The sequence below is a fragment of the Oryzias latipes genome, chromosome 13 (genome assembly GCF_053564925.1).
Source record: "Oryzias latipes strain Hd-rR chromosome 13, Olatipes_Hd-rR_3.1".
In the NCBI taxonomy this organism is placed as follows: Eukaryota; Metazoa; Chordata; class Actinopteri; order Beloniformes; family Adrianichthyidae; genus Oryzias; species Oryzias latipes.
In genome coordinates, this window is record NC_136249.1 from 8,686,956 (window position 1) to 8,708,790 (window position 21,835).

The 21,835-nt window shown below is 41.7% G+C and overlaps 1 protein-coding gene across 2 annotated transcripts in view; it reads left to right on the forward strand.

Annotated features, from left to right (window-relative positions):
• The first annotated feature begins 485 nt into the window (after window positions 1-485).
• The window catches only part of igsf11 (immunoglobulin superfamily member 11), a 144,890-nt gene continuing 123,540 nt past the window's right edge, over window positions 486-21,835 (forward strand). The window contains exon 1 of one of the 2 annotated variants that reach the window (XM_011482931.4): window positions 486-1,065. In XM_011482931.4, the coding sequence (XP_011481233.1) occupies window positions 1,005-1,065 (61 nt within the window). In that variant the 5' untranslated portion in view covers window positions 486-1,004. The remainder of the gene's footprint in view (window positions 1,066-21,835) is intronic. The other variant, XM_078929544.1, reaches the window with a different exon arrangement.

Consider the following 21,835-nt stretch of genomic DNA (forward strand, 5'->3'; position numbering starts at 1 on the left):
TGAGTAAAGGGGACCGATTCTTTTATAAAATAAAAGCCCCAGTCATTTTTCATACTGTTAGTAAGTGAACCTTTTATCAGTGATTGGAGTCAGTGGATAAACATTTATTAGGCAGAATTAAGAAAGAAAAAGCTGAAGATGCAAATCTCACTTTAACATTTTTAAAACTATGTTATGACAAATATTATGACCAGAGGAGCTGGAGGAAGTGACTGGGGCGAGGGAAGTCTGGGCATCTCTACCTAGACTGCTGCCCCCGCGACCCGGTCCCGGATAAGAGGAGGAAGATGGATGGATGGATGGATGGATGGATGTTATGTCAAATAAAGTTTTGTTTTCTTCGATTTTTAAATTGACTCGATGGGACTGATAATCAGATAAAAACAAAAATAGAAAATAAAAACAAAATACCAAGAGTATTTGGGCCTCTGGTAATGTCTGAGGGTTTTATTCTGGAAAGGCTCCAGCGGAAGTGGCGCCTCGCTGTCCGGCTTTGCTCTCGGCTCTGCTCGGCAGCAGCGGAGCCGACTAGAAACCATGAAGCGCAACAAGACGCGCTGGAGGGACTCGAACAGCGGACGGGAGGAGCGCCAATGCCAGATCTGTCTTTAAGTCTCTTCCGGGGACACTGGGCAGATTTGGGGACGCCAGCAGGTGGACACCGAGTTTAGTCCGCGCGTGCGTAAACTGAGCGGAGGGTCCCGAGCGGGGATACAAAAAATAGTCTTGGAGTTGCCAGCAAAGCACCAAACAAGTGGAGACGAGATCTGGGTGAAGAGAAGTGAATCAGTGGCAGTTTCTTCCTCACATTTGGACATATTTTAGGAGATTTCCGAGAAGAACTGCTGCCGGCGTGTCCTGCGTAAAAAACAGATGTCTCGCATCTCAAAAGCCATTTTAAGGAACCGTTACTTTTCCCTTAAGAGCCCGGGAGCGCAGCTGTGACTTTATAATTGAACAGATACTGGACGTAAAGTGAGAGGCAGACAGTTCAGCGCGAAACCATGGTAAAGTTTCAAAACTCCGACCTGTGGATAGCCTGGATGGTTGTTTTCTGCATGGAAGGTAAGTTATTCAATGTGCCCAGAACTACCTTACCAAAACGATACTAAAAGGACAGCAAAAGTGTTTAAAGCGGCTTACAGATGTTTTATAACCAGGATAAACGATTGTTGCAGCCGTATCTATCTGTTTCCCTGCAAAAACAGATGCCTCTGGAATTAAATTGTGCCAATGGTCCAGCCTCTCCAAGAGCGCGTGCCACGGTCTTTGATCCCACTCTTCTTCCCTACAGTATGTTTGGATCAGAAGGGCAAATCCCCAGCAGTCACAGAAACACTAAAGCACCATTTCAATGACTTTACCCCCCTCCTGCCTGCTTCTCCGACATGTCTGTCCAAAGCGCTTTTTGGTCACGCGCATCGCATCCATCCATGCGCGCTTTGTCTCACAATCGAGTTGAGCTGCTTTTACTCCACAAGACGGGCAGGAAGGAGTCCGTTGGAGGGCACCCCTGTCTCTGTTGGACTTGGAAACGTGGTGCGGTTGTAGTAGTAGTGTGTTTTGACATAGAAGCAGAGCAGAAGGTGGAGGGCTGCGCTGCTAATCCGCCCGATTAACGAGAAGTGGGCTATGTGGAGCGCGGTAACCCCGCAGGAAAAAACAGCAAAAGGAGGCGCGCGCGCACAAAAAATATTATTTATTTGATTTGATTCATTTGTTTATTTAAAAGCATGAATCCTGTAACATCTGAATTTCACTTCACATCTGTAAGGTCTAAATATTTTGCTTAAAAAAATCTAAAACAAACACAGATTTCTGAAAGAAAGAAAAAAAAATCAAAACCCTTCTTCAAGCTAAACTTGAGAATCTAATTAGTGGCATTTTTTTTATTTTAGTTCTTAATCCATCCAATTTAAAGCTGGGTAGAGTTTTTTAACTAATCACTATTTTACTGATGAATTGGGAATTAGAAATTGATTTGGCTTTATTACCTCTTCCCAATTTATTGAGCAGCAACAGTCAGCTGTTTGTCATTTTTGCTCCGGCTTTCTTTTCTTCTGGTTGTTTAGGTTCTGGAGTTAAACTTTTATAGCATCCAGTCAAGCTTTTGCGTTTATAAAAGCCATTCAAGAAGGGACAGACGTACACACTCTGTGGATTTTAGGATACATTTATTAGTTTGTTCACATGAATCTGTTCATTTTTTTGATTAAAAAAACCTCGATCTCCACTTAAGCTCTTCTTCACTTTCCTATAGAAAGGGAGACTTTTTAAAACATTAAAAATCTATTCACAACTCAAAACTAATAGCAAGTGTGTTTGTTGTTATCTAATAAATAACATTAACTGGAAAAAATAACATTACTAATAAATGATTGACAAATATTTGTGTCAGAAGGGAAGAAGAAATGCTTGACGGAAAACTGGAAATGTCCAAATGCTGAATTGATTTAGCTGCTGGTTGGCTGGTAGTTTACTGTCTTATAGCTGCAGTTCTGTGGTCTCGGCATGGATCGCTGCTTGTCAGCTGTACTCAAGGTTACATGAACCACACACACATCCATTCACAAACTGTGCTGCAGCATCACGGTCAGATTTTCACCCTCGTCTTGGTCAAGTTAAAGACCCGCTCAGATCAAAATGGACTTTTTGCTGTTTTTGTGGCATTTTTCTGATCGAGGACACATATAAAGAAAATTAAAGCTTAAAATTGCATTTCTGATTATGTCTTTATTCAAATTGTTGTTAATCCATGTCTGAGCTGGCTCCAAACCATCCGGCTGGATGGCTCCGATATTGCTGGCCTTTTTCTTTTGTAGCGGCAATTTTTGGTTGGAGGCGTGAGGGGCTGTAAGCTAGCAGGAGAACATGGTAACCCTTGTGCTATCCTAGGCACTTTAACGTTGGGAGTTGGGTCATCTAGACCCACTAGACAGTGCTCTGAACCTTTTTTCTTCAATGATTTGTGATCTTCACTGGTGTCCATGGATTACATGAAATCTTTCCACCTTTATCCACCTTTGTCATGGTAGGGAGAACACGTCAATGTAAGGGGGGGTCATCTAAGATAGCACAAGGGTTAACAGAAAGCTCTCAGTTGTGGGTGACATGAAGGGGGGACGGGGTTGCTCTGCACCAACAGTCCCGCCCACCGCTCTGCAGAAACTATGTCCAAGAGAACAGCAGCTTTTTGATTTAGGCTAAAAATCATAAATAAAAGACCACTGGGAACACTTTGAAAATTGATTTAAAAGAGGACTGAGACGTTAAATGGTTTAAGATGAAAGAAGGAGTTGCAGTCCTTTCCCGTTTCTTCCATCCTCTCAATGGAGGCCGTCTGTCTTGTTCATGAGTGCGCAGAGTGAAGGACTCAGCAGTTGTGCTAACTCCTGAAGTGGCTCGGTTGCTGGACAGCGCTCCCCTCGCCTCCTCTGGCTCTTGGCGTGGGGAGCTGCTCGTGTTGCTATAAATAAGCTCTGATGCAGCAAAGCCACGATCGATCACGGATGCTTGTTTTGGACTCACGTACCGACCTCATGTCAGACACGACACTTGAACGGTCAGATCAATGCGAGTGGACCGCTTAGAGCTCTCAGACGGCGGCTCAGCAGAACCTTTGCTTTCACAGATCTGATGTACGCTTTAAGGAGCTCACTTTCTTGCAGCAGTTTTTTTTTTGGAAAACCTGAAGGTGAAAGTTTGAAAAAGCAAAAAAAAAAACAGACAAACTTTGAACTCAGGAAGGATCCAAAGCTCCTAAGTGACTTGCTGGGTGCAGCACAGGACATCTCAGACTCTCAGCATCAGGATAGAGGACGTGCCATGTCCTCCTCAGCTGTCATCGCTCGGCAGATATTCATTAATATTGTATCCCTGCCTTCTAGGGAATGCTGAGTCACTCAGATATGCAGCGCTTAATCTGGGGAAAGTGTTCATGGTTTTGGTAAAGCGAAGGCTTGCACACTGATTGATTCAGCTGTTGTCACAACAAAACAGCTCTCAAACGCCACCAGCTCTGTCCATGATGTACAGCCCCCCCAAAAAAACCCTAAAGCGTGTTTCAGGGACCGATCTGGACATTCAATCAATTCAGCAAATTAAATTCAAGCGGGTTTGTGGGTCTGAACTTTTCAACTGCGGCGTTTGGCCACATACAGTGCAGGTTTGTCTTCACACCAGCCTCCAAACTGGAATCCTGCTTTCCACATTTTTATATGAGGGGATAAAAGGACCCAAAAAGTTGGGTGAAAAACTGTTTTGGTTCCCCCCCAGTGCATTTCTCTACAAATCAAAGGAGAACTTAGGCCAAATCTCCTCCCTGTTCCCACTGTAAGCCTGTTAACCTTTGAAACTGTGCTTAACGTCCCAGCATGAAATTACACGGCAAGCTGGGATTGTCTGTTGTTTGCAATCTTGTTTTGTTTACTGATTACATTTCTCATAGTGAATCCTTAAAGTATACTTTACTGCAATGTTTTTTTTTCATTAAGACGATTTTAAGGGATTTTATGATCAGACATGCAGTTTGTCAGGATAAAAAACCTCTTTGTTTTACACTAAAAAAACAAAATCTTGAGAAGGTTGTTCCAAGAAAAAATGTCTTTTTTTATGTCTTGAAAGACAAACAATCTTATTTAAAAAAAATATAATAATAGGAAAATAATTTATTTCCAGCTGTAAAAAAATCAATTTCCTTTGCTTTAAATTAAGGTACATTTGGAGCAATTTGTCTTAGTGAGTACTATGTCTTGTTTTAAAATAAGAATTCATGGCAGATTTGTTGTTTATTTAATTAATGCAGTGTAGGCAGTGTAGGTGAAATAAAATCTTAGTTGTACAATAGAAAAAAGTCTTAAGAAAGTAAAAAAGACTAATGTTTCAAGAAAAATGAACTGTTTCTTGAATGCTAGAAATCAATTTTTTTAGTACAACCCCAGGTTCTTTTTTACAGATATATTTTTGATCATATTACACAATATTACACTCAAATGTGCAGTGGCAAATTTTGTCATTTTCTTTCTGCAAAATTCACAAAAATTAAGATCAAATAGTTTTTGTGTTTCATATGAAAAGATCAAACATGTAGAGACAAAATAAAAATGGATATACAGTACAGACCAAAGGTTTGGACACACCTTCTCATTCAAATGAATGGGAAGGTGTGTCCATGTCTATCCATAAAGAAAGCAAAGACAAGGTCAAAACAACGTGAAAAATGTCTAAAAAACAGGCGAGGCTCCATTAAACTATTGACAAAGCTCCAAGGATTTATTCCAAGGAAAATTGTATGTCACATTTCTTCCAATGTTTGTTTGCAACCGAAACCTTCAAAGCCAAATTTTTTAAAAACAGTTATGTTACATTTTTAATAAAAAAAAATGCTAATTGTTTTTGGGGGGGGGGGGGGGGGGGGGGTCATTCTGAAGACTTTAGGAATTAGTGAGGATCTTAGTGACCAGAGTTTCTCTGTCTTTTGGTTATTTATCATTTGCAGGATCTTTGACTTATTTCAGGCTTTTTAGCAGTGTTCTGGTTCATTATTTCCTTTCTTGTTATTATTTTGTTTATATTCATCTTTTTTTGTGATGAGTCAAAAAAAAACTGAGCAGATTGAGGAAGGATTTAAAACGGAAACTACCTCTAAGAGGTGGCGCAGCTCAGCTCCCACTTTACTCTCTTATTTTTGTAGAGAATTGCACCTAACAGTTTCTGCTGAACCAAAAATGTGATTAAAAAAAGCCAGTCTGTGTCATTTCCATCTAATAAGTAATGCCCCCCCCCCCCCCCCCCCCTTCTCATTCTGCCTGCTACTAAAAAGGAGCAGCTGGAACAAGAGTGTTGGACAGATGGAACTTTCCACCTCGATTATTTTGCTTACTAAAAATAGCCTCTCAAAAAATTAAAAGACCTCTGGGACCGCTGGCAAAGTGCATGCTTGTGCGCGCGCATGTTTGAGCGACGGAGGACTTCAGACGACGCGGCCCTGGGATGATGGCAGCGGCGGCCGTCCTAGGAGTGTAAATGAATAAATGATGGGCAGATATTTGGAGGAGAGAGCAGCACCGTCCCACCGCCTCTTAAGCACACAAACCAGACCTCGAAGAGTCCGGGGGCTGCTCTGCTGCACGGCCAAACATCGGATGTGGCCGCCTTTACAGGGGTCTGGGGGGCTGGGGGCTTTGAGGTTTTGGGGTTAGTTGTAACTTAACGAGAGGGATAAATCATGGGAGCAGCCTGATGCCAATTCTCTGTAATCAGATTTTTTTCTTTTCTGGATGTGAGGAGGAAAAACAGCTGGGGGACTCAGGGTGTCACTTTCCTGCAGGCTCTGCTTTGAGGTGTGTTATTTCCAACCGCTTTAAATTTTGATAAGAATCAGATAAGGGGGTGGGGGGTGGGGGGCTTGTAACTTTTCCAATTTGGCACTTAGACATTAAAGACATTCCATTAGGGAGTGAAAAGCTGCCAGTGCCAGTTTTTTATCTCAGTTTGCTGGAGCCCAGAGCTCCTTTTCTTAGTGGATTAAGTGTGATAAAAGTGGGATTCTAAGCATTCGTGTTGATTAAGAAACAACAAAGGGAAACTTTCGACATGTGATTGAGTCCTGCAGGAGGGTTTCCTTACAATTACAATAAATCCACATGTTTTTGTGGAAAGCTCCATTCACACGGAGCACATGACGCGCGTTCTTGAACACGCTTTCAGCACACGCTGTTCACACTGAACGAGCAGGGAGGAGATTTTTCTGTTTCTTTTTCTACTGTTTACAAGCGCATGTCCTCCATCTACAGTTGCAAGAGGCTTGGTGTGAAATGGCAAAGTGGTGCAAATCCGGCTCCAGGTTCTTCTTCCTCAGCTCTATTTGGCAATATGAAACAGCTGGTGTCATCCAGCCGGACACAAACTCCAATTATTAATGTTTCTCCATGACTAATGTTCAAATAGTTGACCCGTCTGTTAATGAAAAGGGGCGCCATCCATACGTCACTACCAAATCAAAGTCCTTGATTGGTCAAAGTTGAGCTGTTTCACTGTCACTACGCGTTTAGTGGACGTTTGTACGTAGAGCCTGAAAACGGTTGCGGAAACTTGCACAGAACACATCAACGTGAAAGTTTTGAACATGAAAGTCTGAAAGGCACATGTGGCCAGGCCCATATTTCGCCCCTATGGAGGGCAGGCAGGGGTGAAAGTAGATTTTGCTTATGATAGTGCTATGAAAAACGACGTTAACATAAAAAATTTTTATTTATTATTTTAGTAAATGCAGATCAGGGCTGTGCCAATTAATGGATGAATTGATAAATCCAACCAGGTAAATCTGTCTGAAGCACGTTGTTAATCAAATCAATTTACCGATACCATTAAAAATCATTTAAAAAAATTGAATTTATCAACATCGGAAAATACCATTTGGTTTGAGGTGCGGTAGGTTTATTTTACTATAAGGTAAAAACGACCAAGTGACATCACAGCAGACAACATACATGTCCATCATTCCAGTCCAATGTGTGGAAACACTTTGAGTGTAGCAGAGTCATGTGACCATAAAGTGTGCTAGAATGTTCTAAGAATGTTCCCTTTGGATTATTTGGATGTGGAAAAGCAACAGTGAGCTGAACTTTAGGAAACTAAAATTCATTCTTGTTTACTTGTTTGTTTGAACACGTATTTAATTTACACTTGATGATCTTGAAGAAATCCAAGGAATGTGGAAAACTTCACTGTTCAGCTCCAGGAATTTCTCTCTGAGTCACACTGGGGAAGTTTTGGATAAAGATGTTCTGGATCCATTTGAGGTCAGAGAAACGGATCGTTCAAAATGAACAAATATCGACTATAAATCGGATCAATCGGATTAATATGAATCGTTACAACACTAATATATATAAATGGATTTGAGAATAAATCTAAAATATAGACGAGGCTTTGTGGAAAAGTTTGAATCGTACTAAAGGACTTAAATGCAGAAAATGCACCTCCTTCTTTCTCATTTTCTTTTTCTCTACTAATTTTAGCTTGTACATCTCCATCCTAACTTGTGATTTCCTCTTAACCATTGTTACTTTTTTCAATAACCTTTTCAAACATAAATTCATTTCTTTGCTGCATGTCTCAGTTCTACCATTGCATTAGGTTTTATCTTGAACTATCAATCGCAGAAAACTGTAGGATTAATTTGCAATCATTGCAAACTAACCAACCTCCAACTTGCACAAACATTTGCATACTTGAGTCCATGGATCCTGGCTGTAAGACGCGCATGCTCAGTGTGTTTGTTTGGGGAAGCAACGGAATTATTGGACAAGGTGAGGGGAGAGAGGGACGTAAATCACAGTTTGTAGTGATAAGACACTAAAACCACAGATGAGATAAAGCGCTGCCTGCTTCCCAGTTTCAGTGGCATCAGCCTACAGATACTTTAGTATGAGTGTTAAAGCAGTAAAGAAGGAGGGTCTCAGGGCAGAGATGCCCAGTTTAGTTTAGTCTTTTTGGTTTAGCAATCAGCTATTGAATTCTATGATTTATGTTCGTTATGATTAATGTTTATTACACAATCACCGGCATGAAGCCCATTGAGACGACTATTGTTTTTAATATTGGGCTATATAGATACAAAATATTGAATTGAATTGAAAGAGCGGCCACACAGCTGATCTTCCAGCCGGTGCGCCGTACCTCTGCCAGGTCTTATACCGGTACCAGTACCGGAGCGTACCCACTTACTTTCAGCCCTGGGTGCAGGTAAAATATCAGCAGGATCAAGTCTGGGATGGCTTGTTTTTTGGGGAGTCATTTCCCTCCGAATGCATAGAAAACTGTTCCATCATCATATTAATTCAACTATTCAAAACGTCCATATCTTCTTCTTTGATCTATTTGGTGTGTCTTATCACTATTATGTTGAATGCTCTTCCTGACACTACTCTCTGCATTTACCGGGCTTGGGACAGGCACAAGCAGGACACTGTCATGTGTTGAGGCTGCGCTTCTCTTTTTCTTTTTTTCTTTTTTCCCGTCTGTCTTTTTTTCCATCGGTTAGTCCATCCTTTAGTGTTTTGTATTTTATTTTATTTGTTTTTCCCCCCTATATCCGGCCTTGCAGAGGGCGGTGTGAACCCAGATGACAGTTTATCCATTAAAAAGGGGAGTGACAGGTTGTAGATCTCAAATTAGAGCATCTTTTTGCTTGATTTTCCTCTCTAGCTTCTGATGTGTGTGTGTCTCTGTGAGTCAGGGCCTTATGCATTTTTAAAGTGGATGTCTTCGTCATGTCAAAGCATCCTGAAGACGCCACCTTTGAAATGGAAGTTTTTGCTTTGCTGGCTGCTGGAGTTTGACACGGCTTTTGCTGTCAGCACTTGCCTATCGCATCAGTAACTCCGGAGATGTTTGCTCCAGTCAGGTGCAACATCAGGCTGATCACCCTGATTCCTCAGGTCTCCTGGAGTTTGCAGAAGCTGTCAGATGGTAATATGTTTCCTTTGCACCCAAAATAATCCAGCATTGTAGCTGCAGGTTTTTGTTTTTGTTTTCTTTGCTTTACACAGACAAAAAAGTAAAAAAAAGTGTCTTTAAAACATCTCAATGATCAGATAAAAACGTAGAATTAAATGGCTGAAATGCATGAAAACCTTGTTTAAAAAGTTGGATCCAACGAGGCGTTTCAGTAGTTCCTCTCAAAGTCTTCCCTCTGCAGTTGAATTGAGGTCTTTCTGGACCTTATTAATCCTCCTAAACCTGACAAAAATAGTGCGGTTCACTCCTCCTGCAGGGCATCCACTCAAGCCTTGGTGTCCGTAACAATCCATGTTAATTGACTTAGAATTCACAAAAGCTCTGCACCAGCCACATTCTTGTGTGTGTGTGTGTGTGTGTGTGTGTGTGTGTGTGCGTGTGTGTGTGTGTGTGTGTGAGTGATATATTGCGCCTCTCCGTCAACGACTGCCAGAGGGCTGTTAAGTCGTTCTCCGGCGTTACCAGGAATAGTCGCCGCGTTTGTCATTGTAAGACTGTGTGAGCTCAGATCGATAACGGCGTGCATGTGATTCCCACAGGTGTGTGCTCACAGTCGGGGGTGTCTGTGCTGACGGGATTCCCACGTGGCACAGGATTAAAAAAGAGTCTCTCCTCCCAAAGGATGCCGGTCTCTCTCAGACGGTAGTGACTTCATCCGGCTGATGCACCCGTTCCAAATGTTTAGTTCACACAGTCAGATGACCTCAGAGAAATCTGCTTCATTTTGTGTTTTGAGTCGTTTCAGAAAGACGCACAATTAGATTCACTTGTAAAACTTAAATAGGCAAATGAAACACACAGTTCTGCTAAATAATCCAATAAAGGGAAGGTATCGTGGTCTAATCTTTGTGCTTTAGCCATTGCATTTCTTAATCTGCCCTGATTTGATATGAATAATGCATAACAATGATGCAGTCTAAACAATGCCCTCAGAAAAAAAAAAAACGAACTAAAATAAACAAAACGTGGCTACAGCTCACATTTGCATCTGACAGTACGCTTTCAAAGTTAACTGGGATAAATAAGTGGAAACTCCAAATGAGGTAAATATGTATTTGATTGATTCATTCATTAACTGACTGATTAATAGATTAACTGATTGATTGATTTTAGGAAAGACCATATACCAGGGGTGTCTAACTTATTTTCATCGAGGGCCACATCAGCATAGTGTCTGTCCTTGAAGGGCCAGATATCACTTATACATATAACTAAATGTAATGAAAAGTAAATGTACCTACTCCTAATGTTAAATAACTCATTATTTATTATACATTTTTAAAGTGACAATTATGGAGCCCTATGTTGTTCATAATTAAATAAATTGCAAATAAAACATATTTTCTTGTTACTTTAGCATAAATCCTTTTACATTTGATTCTGTCAGGTTAGCTTATATGGACAGTGTTTATGTCCTAATTTATAGTTGGCAATTCCAGTATTTCAAGTCTGATTCCCTCTAGATATGAATAAATACACACCAATTGTTATTTATTATTTTAAGAAATGAAAAACTTTTTTGCTCTCGCGGGCCACATAAAATGACATGGAGGGCCACATTTGGCCCACAGGCCTTGAGTTTGGCACGTGTGCCATATAGGTTTGTGTCTGGAGTGTTTTGAAGCAGGATGCTATCAACCGAGGTGTAGAAAGGAAAGAGGGTATCATGTTCTTTTTTTATTTGGTGTTTTTGAAGTGGCTATTTTAAAAGTCCACTCCAGTCATCTTTCGATCTACTGTCAAAGTGTTCCCAGTTGTCTTTTAACTATGATTATGCCGTTTTTAACCAAAATCACTTCATTTCTGCAGAGCGGCAGGAGTTCATCAGGAATTCCCCTCAGAGTTGTGAATAGGACCAATGGCTCAGAGTAAGCCTCCTACGCTTTCCGTAATCCATGTGTTTACACTCTCTCCCACTAGCTTGCAGCCTCACAACCCCAATCTAACATTAGCGGTTCAACAATTGTGGTGAGCAATATCAGAGCTATCCAGCTGTACAGTTTAGACTCCAGCTCAGATGAGGAAAACAAAGACGCTCATCGATCAGTTTTTCTGAAAGAAGATGCATCGGAATGGAGCAGAGCAGGGAGCTTGTGGTCCATCCAGCCTATTTTCTGTCATAAATAAGCTCTTTGAAACGACATATTTGTCTGCTCCTGATTCACAACCATTTGAATATGAAATTTTAAGTCTAATTTTTTTTATGTATGTCCTTCATCATCAGAAAAATCCCACAAGAGCACATCAAAAACTCCAAAACCACAGGTTTTATCGGACTGAGTCTGTAAAGTTACATTAAAAGACCTTAACCAAACAGCACAGGACTCTCAGTTTCCTGACAGACTGTTACATGGGAGCTGCTTCCGCTCAAAGCAGGGAGGAAGGATGCAGATTCAGCCCCCGGCTGCTTCCAGGACAACGCTCACTGACACCAGTTTGTCCTTAGGCAAGGACTGTGAATTGGAATTTTTTTCTTACTTAGCCTCTGGAGTACATTGGCTTTACAGCACTAATTTGAAATTGATCGTTAGTCAATCAACACAATGACCTCAACGCCATTGATGAACCCAGAGCCTGAACTTGTGTTCCAGCGTGTGGCAAACACTTTCAGGTTTTTCCAGACTCCATAAAGACATGTTTCACATGGATGCAATGTTGGATGGGTTGTTTGTGCTCATGTGTAATGACTAAAATGACCCCTCCTTTGAGTTTTAAGCAGCCTCTGAGGGTCTGGAGTAGCACAATGCCACTTCTTAAAGGGTGGAAAATGAGGCACCACGAAGAAGCTTTATGCTCCCGCATCTACAGTCTCTCTTTGTGCTTAAGGAAATTTCCTGAATCATGTTTTTATCCCTTTGACGGCAGCATGAGATTGAGAAATCCTTTGTTGTGCCTTTCAAGATGAAGTAATCCTGCTCTTTGGGAGCTGTGTGGTCAGAGTGCAGATGAGCTAAGCTCCAAACCCCTTGTCTGTTGCCGTGACGCTCACTGATGCCGAGCCACTAATGAAGTAAAAAAAAAGCTGAATACTGCAAAGAGAAGGAGAACAGAGATGAACAAAGGGAAAAAAGGACAGATTCTCCTGCATTAAATATGCTCGGGGCTTTTCACCGCCATTGGTAATTCATAAAGTGGCTGCCGGGGCAACGCACGGTTGTTTTATTTCCTTTCCTTATGTGCCTCAGTGCATCTGCTCTCTGTATTAGCATCGAGTCTGTCACCTCAATCAAAAGGAAATCATTTCGAAAGGCAGAAGGGAGTTATAAAAAAACAATTTCATTTATTGGGTATTTATTTGTAAGATCTAGAAATATGTCACTTTAGTCAGCTTTACAGAAAACATAACATAAGAGGAAAACAACAATCATTAAGCAAAAGTGAGATGATTTCTACACAGCAGCTCTTCCAGCAAACTACTGTGTATACTGTGTATTTATGGCGGGTTTACGTGTCGTAAACAGACAAATTAGACGAGACGAACTGAATTCCTCAATCGCTCTCAGCTTTTCCATAGTGCCTCTATTCAAAGAGGAGGACGCTGACTTTAGCCGAGGCGAGAGTGAACTTTCAAACAGATTTTCTGGGTGTCTTTACATGCCCTTAAGTAACCTGGTATTTTAAATGTCATGTAAACTGGAATCTAGATTTTGGTAATCAGCCGGCAAGTTTAGAGAAATCTGGTAGTCCCTTTCGAGAGTTCTCACTGAGACAATGGTTTTCCTCCAGGAGTAATGCCTTAGTCACGTACAGTGGTATGGGGGGTTGACCTGTACGGTTTTTGGTTTGTCCGGACCCATGGAGAGTCGTAGAGCTGCATCTTAAGGGGGAACACATATGTGCCTTGCGGTTCTTTTGTGGCTCATGTGGCCTCCTTAACCCTTGTGCTATCTTAGATGACCCCACCCTTACGTTGACGTGTTCTCCCTAACATGACAAAGGTGGATAAAGGTGGAAAGAATTCATGTAATCCATGGACACCAGTGAAGATCACAAATCATTGAAGAAAAAAGGTTCAGAGCACTGTCTAGTGGGTCTAGATCAGGGGTGCTCATTACGTCGATCGCGATCGACCGGTCGATCTTCAAGGACATGAGGGTAGATCACAGGCCAGCAAAGATAAAAAAAAAAAAGTACTTCTGAAAAATCCACCAGCCAATCAAAATCGTCACCGAGAACCGGGACATGATTGACATGCAGAACGGCCAATCGGACATCCTCTGATACATACGTCACTGCAGATGGGTGTTTAAATGCACTGAGCGCAAATTCTGTCAGTCATCAGAAAGTCGCTCTCTGCCCCGCGGCACGTCAAGTCCCCGGCAGAAAACCACTCCGGAAAACCGGAGTGTTTATTGGTGTGTCTTCCTGCTATCGGCTCTACAGTTCTCGCCCGATAAATACGAGCTCATTAAGGAAGCTGTTTTTGTCCGTAGCAAGAAGCTGTTTTTGTCCGTAGCAAGCGCTTCGTACGCAGCCATCAGCGCCTTTGGAATGCCATGCTCCCCGCATTGCATGGTTTACAACAGAGCATGACTAATGATAGTTGCTGCTTTCTGTCTTAAAACGCCTCATATGTTAATACAAAAGTATCTTTGTGTAATCCTACTGTGTAGTTTTTAATCATCACTACATAAACAATAATGTTCAAATAAACATGTAACTAATAAACATATATAGACAGACAGACATATATATATATATATATATATATATATATATATATATATATATATATATATATATAGGTAGATCTTCAAGACATTGTTGATTCAAAAGTAGCTCACACACCAAAAAAGTGTGAGCACCCCTGGTCTAGATGACCCAACTCCCAATGTTAAAGTGCCTAGGATAGCTCAAGAGTTATGGGAAGTCATTGAAATGGAAAATACCATTGGTGTGCGGGTGGTAAACGTTTTGTAAGTATTTGTAAGGATAGTGTAAGTTACGCATGTCCTATGGTGGCTAACGCTGCACTCTGTCATTAGTGAGGTGCGTGTACAGACTCCTTACTGAGCGAGCACAAATGCTGCATGCATGAGATGTGATACGCAAGTGCCAGTAAGACGGCCACACAAACTACACTCTGGTTTCCTCATTTCTAATAGGGATGTCCCTATTAACTGGGACCAGTTCCGAGTCGTTTGATTTTGTACTTTTGGAACACATTTAAAAAATTAACAAATGCAATGAACAGATATAGGTCATTTTTCTGTTATTAACCTTCTTTTATCATTTTACACTTAGGCAGAACACTTCTGTAAGGTAGCTAAACTACCACCTAGTAAAGATCTGTAATTAGTAACTAGTATAAATAGGTAATAATTAGTCATGTGAGAAAGTTTGGGGACTTTATAATTTGTAATTCCATCAGTTGCTTCTATATGATGCAAAATCAACTTTTTGAGCTTCAAAGTGTATCATAATGTACATTCCTCACAAAAACAACCCCAAAGGTGTATTTTGATCCATTCATGTATTTCTGAGTATTACTCTGAGCACCAGCCCCTCCCAAACCACAGAAACTAGTGGGTTCTCACATTGTGACATCACAAAGTGAGGCACAGGGGCTGCCGGCACCGCCCCCAGGCTAACACACCCACACCAGATTTTCTCTGTGGAGCTAGCAGTGATCGTGAAAAAACGCTTTCCTTTTATATACACAATATGCACACCCATCTTTGCAAAAGTTTGGAGGTTGTTTGTTTTCGTGGGACAAATGCAGAAACACTGTGCAGGCCGACTCTAGGTTGACGTCATGAAATGGGCGGCACCCACAAGTAGCAAAAGGCGGAGCCTCAGAGATCAAGTCGTCTTACTGCCGGGTAGAAAAATGAGCTGTGAAAATAACTCATATTTCATAAAACAACTGTTCTTTCGTGAGCCAAAGGTCATATATTTTTATATATATGGACTTTATATATGTGATTGTAGCATTAGATAAGTTAATTCTTCTCTAAGTGTTCTGGTAAATCACCTGTCCGTCCTGGGGGAGGATCCCTCCTTCATGTGGGCACCCCTGAGGTTTCTTCGTTTTTTCCGGAATCCGTTTTTTTTAGGAGTTTTTCCTTACCGCGAAGGGGGGTCTAAGGGCAGGGATGCCAGTATAGCTTAGTCAGTTTGTTAGTTCATTTTAGTATTTTCCTATTGAACTCTTTGTATTCATGATCCTTTTGAGTTCATGTTTAACTTCGAAGGCCATCGAGACGACTGTTGTTGTGATTTTGGGCTATACAAATAAATTGAATTGAATTGAATTGCTATAGTTTACTCTGAAATACTTGAGCAAAGCATGACAGACCCTTTAAATACATATGATGACTTAATTTTCAAATCCTTGTTGTAGCATGCATGCAAATGTCTAGTAGAGCATTTATTTGAAATTATTAGCTTGAAATACACAGCATTGACCAAAAATAATTTGAAAAACAAACATCCGATCCCTGATGGGGATACAACATCCGATTCCGATTGAGTCTGACAGTACGGACCTGACTTCTGATCAAGGGACATCCTTAGGCACGGACACGCAACATGTTGTGGAGGAAGCACGCACAGATGGCCTCCTTGCGCAGTGTGCGGTTTTCAAGGGGGATTGAAAAAAATCAAAAACCGGTCTCACCTACCACCTACCCCTTATTTCCCCAAACGTCCAAAGTGTTCACCGCGACCTGTCGCCTGCAGCATGTCCGTAGAAAAACATGCACATGTTTTCACCAACTGGTTTGTAATTGATATTTCCTGTGGGCCACCTGTGTGCCCATTTTCATCCTCAGACAGCCTGTATTCACTAGTTAGGGCAGTTGTGGCTGAGACTTAACAAAAAGACTTCTGACAATCAACTTTCTAAAAGAAGAGGCAACTGGATGAAAGAAAAGATAATCTACATGTGGCATAGTGAAGGGTGCTCATTCAAACCTGTATCCTAAGTTTTCTGGTTTACCAGGTTTCCTTTATAAACCAGGTTATTGGGTACATGTAGCCTGACCCTCTTTATGGTGGAAATGCTCCACCGGCTGAGCCCCAAGAGGAAGGAAGTGCAGGGCAACAGCTATGCAAGCCCAGATGGTCAGTGCAGACTCAGACGGCTTTCTTGTTTTCAAAAATCAAAGCATTCCATTTTGTGTAATTGCTTTGAAGAGAAGTGAAATAATTCAGTGAACCCTGATGATGTGTGATGTAAACAACGCTGCATACTTCTGATTTCCTCTGAAATATTAGCCTTGCTTTATATAGCTGGTACACTATACTAGCATGAAAACACATTTTTTAAACTATAACTGTAACATTTTAACTATTCAAAAAAGATACAATTGTTAGTTGGACACACAAATAGCTGATATTTGGATGACAAATCCCCTACTGTGATACATTTTTGCTGTTACTTAATGAACTGCACCTGCTAGTTTTATTTTCAAACGTGTTTCACTCTGGATGTTGCAGAGTCAAAAAGCTGGTGTCCATAGCTACAGTTCTGGCTTTTAGGTCTTGAAATTTGATAGAACTTTTATTTGTTGATTTGTTTATTTTTGGACAGTTCATGTATAGGCTGTAAGGGTGCATACAGACTGGAGACGTTTGATTTGCTTTAAGTGAACCAGAGTTTGTTTCTCTTGATAATCCTGAACAAATCTTTCAGTCTAAATACACCCAAGCGGATCCTGGACTGGGACCAGGTTCCTGGTCAGAGAGCGGTTCCTGGTCGGGGAACCGCTCTCTGACCCATTTTTGGAGGTGGGACTGAGCTTCGGTTTGCTCTGAGATTCCTCAGTCTGGACACAATCCAACCTCGGACTGGAACAACTGAACCAAAACGGCACTCGTTATTCCTGACCAATGATTAAACAGATCTTTAGTCACATGGTTTTGTTTACAAGCTTTGGTCCAAAACAGAAGTCAGTCTAAATACCGACCAAACATAAGGTTCAGGACTCGATCCGGACCAAATTAAGCAGACTCAGTCCGGACCAACAGATTTTCCCAGTGTGAATACACCCTAAATCTAAAACTGCATGCTCTTTTCTTGTCTTCTAAATTATGTAGGACAGTGTTGCACCTCCACACCACTGCATGCATGGAGTGTTTAGTGAGCACATCAAATGCCACATAAATATTCTATTTTACTTTTAATTAAGAATTTTGACACCACCTTTTGTGGTTCTTTTTGTAACTTTTATGCACTTTTTTTTGCTCCCATTTGTCTTTCCGCTTTTGCTTCTCCTGTTTTCCAGTGTCACTATTTTTCTTTTTCACCCTCGATTTCACTTTGTGCCTCCTGTTCTCACAGTGGAAATCCATCGCTGCCTGCCTCCGCTGCCCCGTCCTCCCACACACTCCGTGGACGGACAAATCACTTCCCAGGGAGGAGAAGGAGACTGAAAAGTGGTCCTTGGTTGTTCTGGCCTCGCAGACAGCAAATAGCCATGTCAAATCTGATGCATGTGAACAGCCAGGAAGAGTGGCGGATCACCGCAGGCACACAATGAGAGGGAAAGCGAGGGGAGATCCCATCTGTGCATGTTACAGCAGACTTCACAGTGGCATTGTCTCGGCTGCCTCCAAAAGATCAGGAGGGGGCACCAGGTGGGACTGTGACAGAGCAGGGAACATGCGCTCTCCACACACATGCGAGTTGATCTCACTGACGGGCATTGGCAGAGCCTACACGTGCCTATCCAAGCATTCACAGAAACACTTTCCGCTCCTAATACGTGTGCGTGCAGGGATGGTCATGCGGATGCATGCAAAGCAACACCTGAGGCCTTCAACAACTTTCAACAGAATTAACTTGATTTTTTTTTTACATCATATTGTTGGGTGTTTTAATCTTTATTTGTAAAGTCTGCCTTTGCATTGGAGCTATTTGACAGGCTGCCCAACTGTAGATTTACTACTCTAAAAAAATAATTTTGGTCTGTATGTTTGTAATTTTTTTATTTTCTTCAATGATAATTTTAAACTCAAAAAGCAAATTTTAAAAGGTTTTTGCAATTTTTTTCACTAAATTCAAAGAAATTGTTAACAGAGCTTGCACCATTACCGTGGAAGCAAAGTACCAATTACTAGATTGTCTGTCCTCATTATCTGATTAGACAAACAGTGATCGAGGAAAAAAATAAAATTTGTAATTTATCGAAAAATAAATAATGCTTACAAATATTTCCAACTGTTGTACACAGGAAGGAAATTTTGTCTTATGTGAGGCTTTAAATTTCCAATCAACGCCAGAGATTTTTGATTGCAGCAAAGAGACTCTTCAGTCAGCTGCGGTGCTTCAATCAGAGCACTAAAAATACTTGCTAAGGCAAAGCTGCAAGATCTCTGGATCAAAAATACAAAGCTGATGGGAAGCATTGCCAAAACAGGATTTTACACTTTGTCTTTACACTCGGAAGAACTTTAAATTTGTTTAAAGATCCACTCTAATGGAAATGGTGTTTTTGCCGTTTTTAAACATGTCCTTAGAATATTGCGTTTCTAAGGATTTCTTTATTTAAATCTTTGTGAATCAGCAGCAGATGAAGAAATGCAGTTTGAAAAAGTTTGTAGGTAACGTAGAAAATACTCTGGGCTGTCCACAAGTTCCCTGCTCTGCTTCAGTATGATGCATCCACTTGCAGACAAATAGATCCATCCATCTTCCTCCACTTATCCGGGTCGTGGGGGCAGCAGTTTCAGTAAAGATCCCCAGACTTCCCTCGACCCAACCACTTCCTCCAGCTCCTCTGGGGGGACCACAAGGCGTTCCCAAGCCAGCTGAGAGACGTAGTCCCTCCAGCATGTCCTGGGTCTTCCATGGGGTCTCTGCCCAGTGGGACATGCCCGGAACACCTCCCCAGGGAGGCGTCCAAGAGCCCCGAGCCACCTTAACCCTTGTGCTATCTTAGATGACCCCACCCTTACATTGACGTGTTCTCCCTACCATGACAAAGGTGGATAAAGATGGAAAGATTTCATGTAATCCATGGACACCAGTTGGGTTCACAAATCATTGAAGAAAAAAGGTTCAGAGCACTGTATAGTGGGTCTAGATGACCCAACTCCCAATGTTAAAGTGCCTAGGATAGCACAAGGGTTAAGGGAGCACCCAGCCACCCTATGGAAGAAGCTGATTTCAGCCACTTGTATTCGGGACCTTGCTCTTTCGGTCATGACCCATAGCTCATGACCATAGGTGGTAATTGGAACGAAGATCGACCGGTAAATTGAGAGCTTTGTTTTTTGGCTCAGCCCACTATTCACCACAATGGACGGACATAGAGGCCGCATAACTACTGATGCTGCTCCGATCCGCCTGTCAATCTCACGCTCCGGTCTTCCCTCATGCTTGAACAAGACCCCCCAGATATTTAAACTCTCTACGATCGATGGCAAACTACCTTTCTTCCGTCGAGATTCATGGCCTCAGATTTAGCGGTGCTAGAGATCCACGTACGTCTTTGTTTTCCTCGTCTGAGCTTGAATCTGGATCCAAACTGTACAGCTGGATAGCTCTGATATTGCTCACCATTTTTGTGAGTAAATAGATGGATGATGTGAATTGTGGGATTTCTTGGTCTACACCAACCGTCCCGCCCAGAACTTAGATTTCAGAGTGTGGCGAACCCAGATGCTGGAACCCAGAAATACAACAGGTAAGTGGCAGGTAAGAAATGATTTATTTATTTCCAGAATGATTTGGCTTCGTGTTAGCGGAGGTCCGGGCAGGACAGAGACTTGTGGCGTGGCTGGAGCGCTTGGCTGTGGCGTGGCTGGAGCGCTTGGCTGTGGCGTGGCTGGAGGTGTTGGCGCGGTCAGCGTGGGCCGAGAGATCTTCAGGTTCTCCAGGAGCTTGATGGAGGATCCAATTGACGTCACTCGTGAAATGATTTTCCTGAGGTCGGACAACAGAGTTAGTGCAAGACAAAACTAGACTTAGCAAGAACATGAACGAGAAAATGACCAGGCGTAGTCACCATAAGGGGCAACGAACTGCCGTTGAATGATGGAGTTGGGTCTCCTTAAGAGCAGAAGAGGTTGATGAGTTGAGTGACGACAGCTGGTGGAAGTCAGGAGCAGAGTGGAGCAGAGCTGGAGAGGGAGGATTCTGACAGAGGCACCATGACACTGGGAATGCTTTTACAATAGATCACCAATGTCATGGATATTTTAAAAAAAAGTTATAAACAAATGGACATCATTCACAAGTCCCGAGCCTCCATTCTAAAATCTTAGATGTTGAGTCTCAAGTCTCTGCAGAATTGAATTCGGGACCCCATCTTAGACAAATTCTTTATTTCCAAGAATGCAACCTATAAATGGCTATACATTCAAAGACCAAATAATATAAATGAATTTAGATGTTTTTAAGTTTCCTTAAAAAATGTTACTATCCTAAAGTGGATAGTTGCGTGTAGGTGGGTTTTTATGTCGTGACAGCCCTAACACAAGCAGTTAGTGAGAAGCCAAATCCACGATCATTCATTTAAGCCTAAACAAAAACATCATAACTCTTTAAGGCCTGTCATCTTTCTTAAAGGTTAACATCCAACCGCTCACAAATGTAGCTCATAATAACACAGAAAAGGAATAACACGTTGATTCGACATGCGTTTAGCCACATTGGTCCACTGAAAGTATCTTTACAATTCCCAGTCTTGGAGCATAAAACGAGCATAACAGAAATGGAATATTGTCTTGAATAGACTTGTCTGTGCAGAAACACAAATTCTGTTACAACGCCCTGAAAAGGGATAATAGCTTTGCGATTAAAGTCTCCCACTCAAAGAGTCATCTTGAATGAACACTGACGTGGTGCTAATGAGAACACGTTAGTAGACAGTGTGTGGCCAAATTATTAGCTGTCGGCTGCCACACATGCAGCACTTTGAAAACCAGTTGGTGCACCTCAAGGCTAAATCACGTGCCACATTAAATACATAGTGATGTTTGCTGTCAAAGATGTCAGAGATGGCGCTCTCTTCATCCCTGTTTATGACTGAGATAACTGCAATTAGTTTGTAAAGCTTCTGTATCTGAAAACATCTTGCAATTAAGTAGAAGAAAGATAAACATCAAGTATTAATGGTTAATTAAACAGGATGTAATAATTGCACGCCTTCTTACTTTGTTAGCTGGATTTGAATCTATCCTGCGATTGAACAGACAAAAGTAAAAGTAAGGCTTTATTTAGACTGGACACATTTGGTTCGACTAAAGTGAACCAGCCCCCCCCCCCCCAATAATCCAGACCAAATTTTCAGTCTGAAGACACCCAAGTGGACCCTGGTCCGGGTCCAGGAACCGCTCTCTGACCCATCTTTCAAGGTGGTCTTGG